The sequence below is a fragment of the Meleagris gallopavo genome, chromosome 1 (assembly GCF_905368555.1).
Source record: "Meleagris gallopavo chromosome 1, MGAL_WU_HG_1.1, whole genome shotgun sequence".
In the NCBI taxonomy this organism is placed as follows: Eukaryota; Metazoa; Chordata; class Aves; order Galliformes; family Phasianidae; genus Meleagris; species Meleagris gallopavo.
In genome coordinates, this window is record NC_139404.1 from 183,715,737 (window position 1) to 183,728,519 (window position 12,783).

At 44.3% G+C, this 12,783-nt stretch overlaps 1 protein-coding gene across 5 annotated transcripts in view; it reads left to right on the plus strand.

Annotated features, from left to right (window-relative positions):
- Positions 1–1,395: 1,395 nt before the first annotated feature.
- The window catches only part of SLC36A4 (solute carrier family 36 member 4), a 133,046-nt gene continuing 121,658 nt past the window's right edge, over positions 1,396–12,783 (plus strand). For 3 of the 5 annotated variants that reach the window (XM_085216381.1, XM_085216383.1, XM_010728438.4), the window contains exons 1-2: positions 1,396–1,516; positions 11,118–11,238. In XM_085216381.1, coding sequence (XP_085072507.1) covers positions 1,489–1,516; positions 11,118–11,238 — 149 coding nt within the window. In that variant the 5' untranslated portion in view covers positions 1,396–1,488. Of the gene's footprint in view, positions 1,517–8,353; positions 10,703–11,117; positions 11,239–12,783 lie in introns of those variants that run through there. The other 2 variants (XM_085216382.1, XM_085216384.1) reach the window with 2 other exon arrangements.

Here is a 12,783-nt window from a genome sequence, read left to right on the forward strand (position 1 = left end):
TTTGAAATCAGTAACCTGCAATCACAGGTTGCATACTGTGAGCCCTTTTCCAGAATAAATTCGATAAGCCAATAGCTCACATGAACGGCTCTTTTTTTTTTTTTTAATGCAACTTCATAGAACATAAAGCTGGTGATAGAACGTCATTATTTTCCCTAGTGGAACTTTGTAGATAATTGAATTAATTATACTTCTATCATAGAATGGCCTGGGTTGAAAAGGACCACAATGATCATCTAGTTTCAATCCCCCTGCTTTGTGCAGGGTCGCCAACCGCCAGAGCAGGCTGCCCAGAGCCACATTCAGCCACAGCCTCCTTGGGCAACCTGTTCCAGTGTGTCACCACCCTCTGGGTGAAAAACTTCCTCCTAATATCTAACCTAAACCTCCCCTGTCTCAGTTTAAAACCATTCCCCCTTGTCCTATCACTATCCACCCTCATAAACAGTTATACCCCCTTGTGTTTATACGCTCCCTTCAAATACTGGAAGGCCACAATGAGATTTCCCTGTAGCTTTCTCTTCTCTGAGCTAAATAAGCCCGGTTCCCTCAACCTTTCTTCATAGAAGAATGTATGAAGATGACAGAAGCTTCTGGGAACCTTCAAAAGACTCTTGCATTTCTCCTGATAGGAAAATGATTAATATTTTTTTAATGTGTTTTCATTGCAAAGGTAGTTTTCTGTTTTAGGAAACCAATGGGTGAAAACTTTATTTCTTAAATCATATCAAGCATCAGTATAGGCAGACTTTCATAGCTGTGATGAAGAACACTGATGGGTTATTCTGGGAGCAACTGGCACGAAGGTGGGTTAAGCTGTGAGAGCCAGGTTCGTGGGAGATCAGTCTCCACGTACTTAAAAGCAACAAGAGAAAGTTTGACTGGAGAAGGCTTTCTCAAACACTGTTCCTTTTAAGATAAACAGCAAAACTTCAGCTGAAAATCCTTAGTTTCAAACACCATACTTTCACAGAGTCATGGAATCTTAGGGCTTGGGAGGGACCTCTGGAGATCATCCAGTCCAACTACTTTCCATTCGTTTCTCCTTCTGCCTCTGCCCCCTTAAAGAGCACTATATTAAGGACTTCATATCATGAAAACAAATATTCATGGAATTATAGCATTTACTGCACAATGTTTAATTTCACAGAGAGCAAGGATTCTGTATATTACTTCATCCTGAGGGGAGGTTTAGACTGGAAGGAAGCACAGGGTGAAGCTGAGGCGTTTTCAGGGGCAGCCGCCCAGCATGATAGCTGCTGTTAGGGACCAAAGGTCAGCAAGGGCCGTGGCTGACAAGGCGTCAACACATCCAACATGGCGGCCACCACCAACCCCGGCTGGAGGACCAAACCCACCCACTCCCGCGCGTCCTCTCCTTCCGGCCGTTATCTATGGTTCGCCTCCGCCAGGCGCTGCGCAGCGCATGCGCAGCAGCGGGCCGGCCTGCTCCACATTGGCGGAAGGGCGCGGAGGAGCCGGTGGGAGATGGACGCTACCGGCGGGGAGGAGCTGGGTGAGCCGCGCCGTGCGCGCCGCTGGCGCGGGAGGCCGGTGGGCAGAGAGACGGCAGATCGCCGCGGGGCGGGGAGGGGAGTGACGTGAGGAGCGGCCGGCCGACTTCTTTCCCCCTCTCCTGGAGGCGGAATGGTTCGGCCCACAGGGGATGCGCTGCAGTGTTCGGCGCATCGTGGCGGGCGGGAGGAACCATCCCACCGGGGGGGAAGCGGTGCGCTGCGCCGCTCCTCTCCTTCTGAGCGGTCCGGAGCCGGTCCGGCTCTGGGGGACACCGTGCAGGGGCTGAGGGGAGCGGGGCGAGGTCGATGGGCTCGCGGGGGGCGGCTTCACTTCTCAGGGACCTCGCGGGAAGCTGTCTCCTGAGCTTGGGGAGAGGAGGGGAAGGCAGAGGGGACCGGTCTGAGGCTGGGTGGAGGGCTGCAGCCTCAGGCGGAGCTGTGTGCCCCTGCCTCTGAAGGCTTCCTCCCGTCCCCTGCTGGTGACAGAAAACAGGAGGCTTGCTTCGAGTTTGGATTTCCCGAGGCTAATCCATCCTGCAGTGAGAGGCTGCGAAGTGACGGGGGAAGCTTCATTGCTTCAGTCAGCTGCTCGGGATTGCGGGCATGCCAGGGATTGTCAGACCTTCAGAACGAGATTCTTATTATTATTTACGGAATTATCTGCTTAAAAATGTAGATAAACTCGATTATCTTGATTAAACTTGAGATTTTTTAAAATTGCTGATTGGTCCTGTTGAATACATCTTTGAGTGTATTGATTGTACAGGTTGGGAGTAAGTGCTGATCTGATTGAGGGTAGGAAGGTCCTACAGAGGGATCTGCACAGGCTGGATCAATGGGCTGTGGCCAACTGTGTGAGCTTCAATGAGACCCAGTGCTGGGTCCTGCACTTCGGTTACAACAACCCCTGGCAACGCTACAGGCTTGGGACAGGGTGGCTGGAAAGCTGCACAGAGGGAAAAGATCTGGTGGAGCTGACTGACAGCTGGTTGAATGCAAGTTAGCAGAGTGTCCAGGTGGCCAAGAAGGCAGGTAGCATCCTGGCTTGTATCAGAAATAGTGCAGCTAGCTGGAGAGGGGAGGTGATGGTCCCCCTGTACTCACCACTGGTGAGGCTGCTCCACAAATTTTGGGCCCCTCACTATGAGGATGACACTGAGGCACTGGAACATGCCATAGAAGTGTAGTGAAGCTGTGAAGGATCCGGAGCGCAAGTGTTATGGGGAACTGGGATTGTGTAGTCCGGAGAAGAGGAGGTTTGGGGGGAGACCTTATTGCTCTATACAACTGCCTGAAAGAAGGTTGTAGTGAGTTGGGTGTCGCTCTCTTTTCCCAAGTAATAGCAATAGGATGAGAGGCAGTGGCCTCAAGTTGCACCAGAGGAGGTTCAGGTTGGATATTAGGACAAATTTCTTCTCAGTAAGAGTGGTGAGGTATTGGAACAGGCTGCCCAGGGAGGTGGTGGAGTCACCGTCCCTGGAGATGTTCGGTAACTGTGGAGATGTGACACTGAGAGATGTGGTGTGTGGGCATGGTGGGAGTGGGTTGTTGGTTGGGCTAGGTGAGCTTAGAGGTCTTCTCCAACCATAATGACTCTATGAGTACTTAATAGCATTCAAGTTCTTACCCACGTGTCATTTGTTGACCACATATTAATGATGTAGAAATGTGCGCCTTGGTCTAGATAGTGATTAATTAAGACTTCGCAAATAAATGTGCAATTGTCAGCAGGGGTAAAAGAGCTTCTCTTCAAGAGCATAATAAGCTGTGAAGGCTTTTGGTTTTGTAACTCATGTTTTGTTCTGTTGGTCTTCTGGATTTTGATGGTTTTCATACAGAAGCAAACAATTCTTCCTACTCAGTGGCATTATTGACTTTTCAACATTTATTAATAGAAAAAATCATACATAAAGCAGAATAAATTGACTTCTGTAACAGTCAGAAGTAATGGAGAGAAACATGATGCAAAGTTATCTCCCTCTGCCCCAAATAGTAATTAAAGTAGCCACACTACGCATAGCACACATAGCAAAGAAAGCTAGCAAAATGTAATGTTAACTTTTATTCTGTGAATAATGCTATTATATAGCAATTAAAAAAAAATGGTGCTTCTTTAACACATGAGTTTTCCTTTTAAATTTTAATATTGGAAAATGTTTTTTTTTTCTTTTTTTTTTTTCTTCTTCTTCTTTTAATTTCTCTTGCATCCAGATGGAGTTATGGTAGTGAGAAATGAGCAGGGGTTGGCTGGTAAGTGGTTGAATGGGATTACCTCCCCCTGGAGCTAAAAAAGATTCACAAGCCATTCAATCCAGGCAGTTGTCCCCTGGGCACTGCTGCTCAGTAACCTCATACTCATTGAGAGCTTGTGTGGTTGTTGTGGGAGTGCATAACAGAGTAACTGTGGTAGAGCCCACGAGTCGAGCCCATGAGTCATGTGTTTATAGACAGTGCTTCACAGTTCACCTTCTGCAGAAAGTACTATGAAGGTTCTTCATAGGCTGAAGATTAGGGTGTGGAGGAAAATACTTGTGGTTAAAGGCTTAACTGAGAGTTATATTGTGCATTGCTTACTGAACCAGTTGTGGATTCTGAGAAGAAGAGTTACTGTTTTCTCTGTGACTAAATATTTTTGAGAGCCCTGGTTCTGACTGCTGAAAGAGCTTCTCCACGACTTCAAGATGATAAATATACATCTGTAAATTGAGTGGAATTGCTGAGCAAGTGCCTCATCTTGTCACAGTGGTGGCTGTTCCCTGGATGGTGGTGTGATCCTGTGTTACCGACCAGGAGTGTATCTGCTGTGCACAGACCTGGTTGTCAGTCTTGTCCCATATAGAAGCCACAGCTTGGTTATGTGACAGAGCCTGTGAGCTTGTGTGTAGGTTATCAGTGTACCCTGTGAGAAAATACAAGCTTCAAATCATATTTAGGCTAGTATATAGACTTAGTGCTTCTGATTTCTGCTTTTATGCAGCAATCAAAACAAGAGTGAATTAAATCAAGCCTGTATCCCTGTAACAGAGACAGTGAGTCACCATCTGTTTAATAAACATTTTATGGGGCTCTGAATCTCCTGCTGTGTTTCTGGCTGTGTTAGCAAGTTCTTGTGTAGGAGCTGTAAGTAAGTGATGAAGTATCTGTGAGATTCACTTTGGTTAATGTTTTTGCCACAGGCATATAATGTACATAGGTTGCTCTGAAAGTAATGCCTCCTATTTATTTCCTTGGAAACTTCAACAGATACAAAGAGCTCAGTGATACTGTTTATAGAGCAAATTCTCAGCTACGAAACACTAGTCACCACCATTAAATGTGTATTTTTGCCATTGATGAATTAGAGCCTACATGCTGCGCTCATAAAAATCTGCACCAGCAAAGGTGATCCACTGTTACCATTGCTGAAATGCACCACTCATTGCCTCAAACAGTGGCTGTGACCACAGTGCTCTCCATAAATGTTCAGCAAGCATTGATGAATGTCAGTGGGTACCATCTTTTTCACACAGAAGCATCCAGTTGCACACCTTCCTGTGCACTTCCATGTCAGATATCATTCTGACACACTGCCCCTCTGCTGCCATCTGGTGCCATGCTGTAACTCCAATATCCACCTCTGGTGTCATGAGCCGACAATATAATAGAAGGCATTACTTTCTGAGCATCCCTCATACACTGGGAGTGTTGCTCCAACAAGATCTGTCTTCTTTCATAAACAGTAAATCCAGCTGATAAAACGGTTATAAGCTATATCCTGCCCCTAAATCTTTTTTTACATGTCAAATCCAGTTCTCGCTGTTAGATCACACTTCCCAAACCCTCAAGGGAAACAAAAACAAGCTGCTAAATTGATTTGCAAAGCAGATTTTAGATAAGAATTTGCCCAGGGGGTGAACTTCTCTGAAGGAACAACAGGAGATTATTTGACTGCGTTTTTCATATTTCTTTGTCTTAAATTTGGTTGGCAGCTGTGGAAACAGCTTCATCCTTTTGTTGCCCTTTCAGCCATAAATGATGGAGCTTAGTTTTGTCACCTGTGGTGCTAAGAGGTTCAGTTAGTTTTTGGAGTGTTAATGGCTTGAGGAATACAGAAAAATTAACTGAAGTTCTTAGTGAAAATGCATTTGCTTGCAGAACTTTCTAGCTAAGGGATTACTTGAGTGTGCTATAGATAGGTTTAGAATTAAGTACATTTAGTAACAGCTCAACAGTTTCTTTGGCAGTAAGTCTACAGAGATGCAGTTGAGTTCTAGGGGGTAGGAAGATGCACCGAACAGGAAATATTGGTCAGCACAATTTAAGCATTACATTTTAATCTCCTGCTGTATAGTAAATGGTTGCCTAGTGGCTGAAGTTCCTCAGAGGTCTGAGGATGCAGGATTGATGTTTGTGTGATGTAGCATGGCATGAATCTGTCATGGATCAGTGATGTCTTGTTGACAGTAGTAGTGCTGCTTGCAGAGCTTTTTGGCATCCTTCTTTTGTGGATGTTTACAGAAGAGTGCAGAAACAACAACAAATATATAATATTTGCATAATATATAACAGGCGAGGACAGGCTGGATGAAGTGTTTGGTCTAACAAGGTTTTTGTAATAGTGCTGGAAAAGGGGTTTGTATTAGCTGATAGACATTTGAAAATTGTATGATACTTTGGCTAGATAGAAGCAAAGCATGCGTAGAGATGGGTTGTCATTTTGTGCTGTGTTGAATCATGAAATGTGATGCAAAATCACGGAATGCACAGAATCCAGTTCTAGCCCCTTGCTGTGGGCTGATTGCTGCCAGGTCGGGCTGCCCAGGGCTTGTTCCTGCTCTTCAGCACCTCCAGGGACAGGGCATCCACAATTGCTCTGCAAATACCATTACTGAAGTGTATCTGGAATAGTGAGTAATGTTTGGATGCATTTGGGGTAGCTTGGAGGAACAGGAACCTAAGAAAGACTGAGATCGATGTTGTACCATATGCTTCATGAGGCAACAGGCCGCTGGGTTCACCTCCAGATGTTTGGCATGCTTGTGCTGTTCTTGTAGTTCAATAGTTTAATCTTGTAGAGTTTAATGCCCTGATTATGCTTATTGGACCATGCAGGAGGGCCACTAAGATGATCAGAGGGCTGGAGCACCTCCCCTGTGAGGATGGAACTGGGATTGTTTAGCTTGGAGAAGAGAAGGCTCTGGGGAGACCTCATTGTGGCCTTCCAATATTTGAAGGGAGCTTATAAACACGAGAGTTTTTTTGTTTATGAGAGTGGATAGTGATAGGACAAGGGGGAATGGTCTTAAACTGAGGCAGGGAGGGTTTACGTTAGATATTGGGATGAAATTTTTCACACAGAGGGTGGTGATACACTGGAACAGGTTGCCCAAGGAGGCTGTGGATGCCCCATCCCTGGAGGCATTCAAAGCCAGGCTGGATGTGGCTCTGGGCAGCCTGCTCTGGTGGTTGGCGACCCTGCACATAGCAGGGGGGTTGAAAAAACATTGTGGTCCTTTTCAACCCAGGCCATTCTATGATTCTATGCTAGGAAGCACTCTAAGTTAACTTTGGTATTCCATGCTAAAGCTCTGACAGTGACTATGTACTACTCGCAGACGGTCTCAGGCTAGGTCCATGTAGGCTGAGTACTTGCTGTTCTACTTTGTGGGTATGTATCTGCTTTGTGGGACAGAGAAAGGTTAATTTTTTTTCACTGATGTGCTCTAGACCACATGCTTGGATCCATTAGATTTGTGTAATATCCAGAATTAGATATCTGCACAAGTATGGACTGTGCAGCTGGGACACAGCTGCAGTACCCCCAGCAGTAGAGATCTGTTGTCAGAGCCATGCTGAGAAAGCTGCATGATCAAAAATTATGTTATGTCTTACCACTGTCACTGTTGGCTGATTCATTCATATATTGTAGCCCCAAGCTGTATACAAGTCATGGGATCAAGGAATAATGTTGGGGAGAAGGAGGCAATTCAGGAACTTTGGAATGCCTGGTTCTGAGTGGAGAGGCTGCAGTCCTTTTTGGGTGATGAATCATTCTGAAAAGTTGGCATCTTCATTCCATAGATGAGAGAACATCCCTGTGCTTCCATGCATGCCAAATACAGGGAATTTAAATAAATCAAGATTGTATATTTTGTCTGACCTGCATATGTCTTCTATTTTGTAAATTCTTACATTCAAAAGCGCTTTATTTTTTGTCACAATCAATTGCTGGATGGGACAAATGAGTTCAGGGCTCAAGACCTGAGGTAGGGCTGACAGGGAAATGGAGCAGTGAGTGTCTGCTGCAGACAAGTGATGAAGAGGTAGATGAAGCTGTCTTTAAACAACTGGAGGGAGCCTTCTGCTCGCAAGTCCTAGTTATCTTGGGGGAATTTACCCTCCTAATGCCTTCTGGGGAGGCAATGTCACAGGGTCTAAAGAAATGAGGATTTTTCTGGAGTGTTGTATTTCTCATTGATAAAAGTTTTGATGCTGAAATCTTATTCTACAGTAGTTAAAAAAAAAAAAAAGTTTGAATTAAATTACCAGTTATTGCAAATATTAGCATTTTGCTTTGTGTAGTAGCTCACATGTTTTTATGGAATGTACTGAAATAATAATGACTTCTTAAAAAAATATATGATCAAATAAACCATAAGAACACTCATATTTCTTTTTTCTTAAGGGGGATCTGGCTCTGAAGTAATTCTTTAGTGAGCTACAGAACCTCTTTGAAAAAGTTAATGATTAAGGAAAAAAACCCACAAGGCCAGGTTGGTTGGCATCCTGGGCTACGTGATCTATTGCCTGATTTAGTGGTTGGCAGCCCTGCCTGTGATGGGGGGGCGGGGAGGGGGTTGAGCTAAATGATTTTTTGTCCCTTTCTACCCAAGCCATTCTGTGATGATTCTATGGTTGTTAGATTCATTATTTCAAAATAGGAATGTATTCCTAATTGCATGCCTGCTGGGTAAGACATCCAGAGTTGATACTTTGTTTGGACTGATACTAGAGGGAAAAGACTTCCATTCTAATAGAAGAGTACGTGGATTTTGGTGAGCACTGTGAGCACGGCAGTAACTCAGCTCAGGGTGACAGGTCATGGTGTCCTACAGTACTGCTCAGCACAATGCACTGGCAATAGAGGGAAGGGACCCTCTTGCTGACCCTTCTTTTGATCAATACGGGTAGTACACACCATATAGTGAAAGGTGATTCAATCTATCTCAACTTGTATAATTAGAATTTGGCCGAGTATAAATTTGATTTATGCTGTACTGTCCATTTAGATCTGACCTCTGATGCTGCGTTCCCCTGTACTCCTCTTGGTTTTCTTTTTTTTTTTTTTCCAAGTGTCTTCAATATCAGCATTCGTCTTCATTGACACTTAGTTCAGATGACTTGGTGCTGTCTTTAGGTGAGGTTGATCTACAGGCTTTAATTTTAACTAGCTGGATTTCAAGGCGAGACTGGATCAGGCCATGAGCAACCTGATCTAGCTGTGGTGTCCCTTTTCACTGGAGGGGAGTTGGTCTAGATGGCTTTCAGAGTTCCCTTCCAGCTCCTAGGGTTCTATGATAAGCTACCTTCTATCTTATTGGATATATAACACTTGTTAATAGTTGTTTGAAGTTCCTATCGCTTGTGTTTGGCTTCAGTGCCCTGCTTTGGGTTTAGACTTAAGATTTAATAAGGATCTTTTTGAACAGCAGATTTTCAGTGTATTCTGTATTTCCTACAGGCTTTGTGCATGTATCTTGTTTTTACATCAAGTAGTGATTTTATTAGGTTGACCACGATAAGTCCCTAAATAAAGCCTGTACCTGGCAAGTGTGTTCTGCTGTGTACTTTGGAAATGACAGTCATCCACCTCTTCTTTTAAATGCTTCTGCAGTGGCGCTGGTGTTACACATCTGTTTGAGATCGGTTCAGCAGATTTTATGAATGGGTGCCGCAGAAGGCAAATACTCTTTTTGCTGTTGGCAGGATTTGTTTTGCTTAACTGTAATCATTTAGAAATGGTTCTAGTTTAATCAATGCGGAACTGGCAAAAGCTGCTAGCATTGCCTGAGAGGCAATTTTGTTCACTGCTGGCTGCTTGCAGTTTCTTAGTGCTGTTATTTAGCTAGATAGCAAGATTGCATATGTTGACTGCAGTGTCATTTTATGCTGCTTTAAAAAGACCTTGAAATTGCAGTTCGAGCATGTAGTTAATTCAGTTATCTAGGTTCTCCTGACAGTGATGGGGGATATCTTCTAGCATACCTGTTGTATCAATCGGTTGTCTTGGGTACAGGACTTGAAGGTATCATGAGTAGGTCTGTGATGATACTACACTGGGAGGAGTTGCTCACTCCCTTGAGGGTAGAGAGGCATTGCAGAGAGATTCTGATGAATTAGAGGGCTGGGTGACCAACTATAATGAGTTTAACAGAAGCAAGTGCTGAATTCTGCATCAAGGGTGGGACAGCCCTGGATCAGTCGTGATCTCCACGTACAGACGTGGAGATGAGATGCTGTAGAGCAGCCCCAGGGAAAGGGATTTGGGGGTTTTATGGCAAGGTGGACACGAGTTAACAGTGTGCAACCAAAAGGACCAGCTGCACCCAGAGTGCATCAGGTCCAGCATTGCTCCGTGCTGGTGCATCCTCACCTCCAGCACTGGCGTAGTTTTGAGCACCACAATACAAGAAGGATATAAGAGAGGATTCAAGTGAGGGTTACAGAGATGGGGGAGGATCTGGAGGGCAAGGTATATGAGGAGCAGCTGAAGTCTGTGTTGTGCTCAGCCCAGAGCAGAGCAGGCTGAGGGGAGGCCTGATGGCGGCTGCAGCTCCTCACAGGGAGCAGAGGGCAGCGCTGAGCTCTGCTCTGAGTGACAGTGACAGGGCCGAGGGAACGGCATGGAGCTGCGTCAGGGGAGGGGCAGCTGGGGGTGAGGGAAAGGGTCTGCACCGGAGAGTGGTGGGCATGGAACAGCCTGCCCAGGGCAGTGGGCACAGCCCCGAGCTGCTGGAGCTTAGGGAGTGTTTGGACAGTGCTCTCAGACGTTGGGTTTGGGTTTTGGGAGGTCTTGTGTGGAGCTGGGAGTTGGAGTTGATCCTTGTTGGGTCCCTTCCAACTTGGGATATTCTGTGACTCTGTGATCAGTGATAGGATGGAATGATTGGATGGAGGTTACCCTTACTTTCCACTTGCAAGAGCTGGTGAGTAGACTACGTGCTTAATGTTGAAAACAGCTAACAGCACTCTCATCAATTGATCAATCAATGTCATCCTTTCCTAGTGCTGGATGACCTTTCTTTTTTCCCTGTATGTTGTATTAGCTTTTAAAACTGTATAAACCATCATTGTTTTGATGATACAAACTTGTTTTTCTTAAAGCTGTAGTGTTTGGCCGTAAGCCAGCCTACTTTTGAATAATGTGAATGTGCACCCCTTTAAAGTGAGACAGCATTTCTTCTGTAGATGTGTGATGTAAATAACTATCTGCCCAAATCAGCTTTATACTTAGTAACATAAAGAAATCTCACAGAATGGCAAATTAGTTGAAAATTGTCTTTTATTTCTAAACTGTACATTTCTTTCTAAGACTAAGTTTGTTTTAACTCTGTTGTTTAGACATGGAAGTAATGAAGCCTTTAATTGATGAACAACATTCAGATGTTTCTGATGAGGAGCATGAAAATAATTTCCTGCCAGTTGAGAAGCATTATCAACTTGATAGTGAAGAAGGCATTACGTATGTATTATTCTTAACTATCAGCTTGTTAAAAATAGTAACCTCCAACTTTCTTCTCATAAGTAGCTTACTAAACTCTTAAGTGGTTTACCTGCAACCACGCTATGGTTTTGTAGATATACTTAAGGCTTTTCATAGTTTTACAACAATTAGTGGATTGTGCAGAGGTTCTTTGGAAGCTAACAGTATGCTGACTAAAATACTACAAGGTGACCATTGTTAAGTGATTGGGCCTCTCAAAATCCAAACACTTCTTACAGTGTATTTGGTTTGAATTAATTTTATAATAAAAAACTTAAGATACATTGGAAATAAATCATTTTTTGAAGTTATGTTTGAAGAACTTGTAAGTTCTGTTTTTGTTATTTCTTTTTTATTGAGTAAAGCTTTCATGGTCACAAAACACAATTCTGACAGGTAATTGTTTTGAATGTTATCATTATAAAATAGCTTTGATGAAACTTTGAATCTTTCTGAGGCAAAATGACAATAAAATTACACAGAATATAGCCTTTAGCAAAGTGGAAGAGGGACCTGGAGGTCAGACTTATATGTCCCATTTGAAGGAACTCATTTCTAGAGATTAATAAGAACATCCTTTGAATGTGCTAGACCACTTTAAAGTACTTAGAACAAAGAGATGATTTACAGATCATCTTTATCAATGACCTTAACAGTGGGATTGAGTTAACCCTCAGCAAGTATGTTAATGATACAAAGCTGCCAAACAGAAGGAAGGGATGCCATCCAGAGGGATCTGGACAGGCTCAAACTGTGTGCCCATGTGAACCCAGTGAGGTTCAACAACACCAAGTGCAAGGTGTTACGTTTGAGTTGGGGCAATCCCAGGTAAGTCTGCAGACTAGGAGAGCTCATTGAGAGCAGCCGTGCAGAGGTGGAGGAGAACCTAGTGGTTGAAAAACTGGAAGGCCAACTGTATCCAGAGCAGCATCAACAGTGTGATGGCCAGCAGGGTGAGGGTGTTGATTGTCCTCCTTCAACTCTGCACTCAGGAAACCTCACACTGCATCCAGCACAAGAAAGACATAGAGCTGTTGGAGCTGGCCCAGAGGAGGGTCATAGAGATGTTCAGAGGGCTGGAGCACCTCTCCTGTGAAGAAAGGCTGAGAGAACTGGGCTTGTTCATTCTGGAGAAGACAAAGCTCTGGGATGATTTCATCTTGGCCTTCCTGTACTTGAAGGGAGCTTATAACAGGAGGGAGAAGTGACTTGACATGGTCTGATATTGTTAGGATGAGAAAGAACGGTTTTATCCTAAAAGAGGATATATTTAGATTAGATGTTAGGTAGAAATTTTCACTGAGAGGGTGGTGAGGCCCTGGCGCAGGCTTCCTGGACAAGTTGTAAATGCCCCATCCCTAGAGGTGTACAAGGCCAGGTTGGATGGGGCCCTGGACTGCCTGATCTAGAGGGTGGCAAGCAGCCCATGGCATGGTATTGGAACCAGATGTTCTTTAAGATCCCTTTCAGCTGAAGCCTTTCTTATATGCTAATAAAGGATGGAGGGTGGTCTTCCCCCATCCA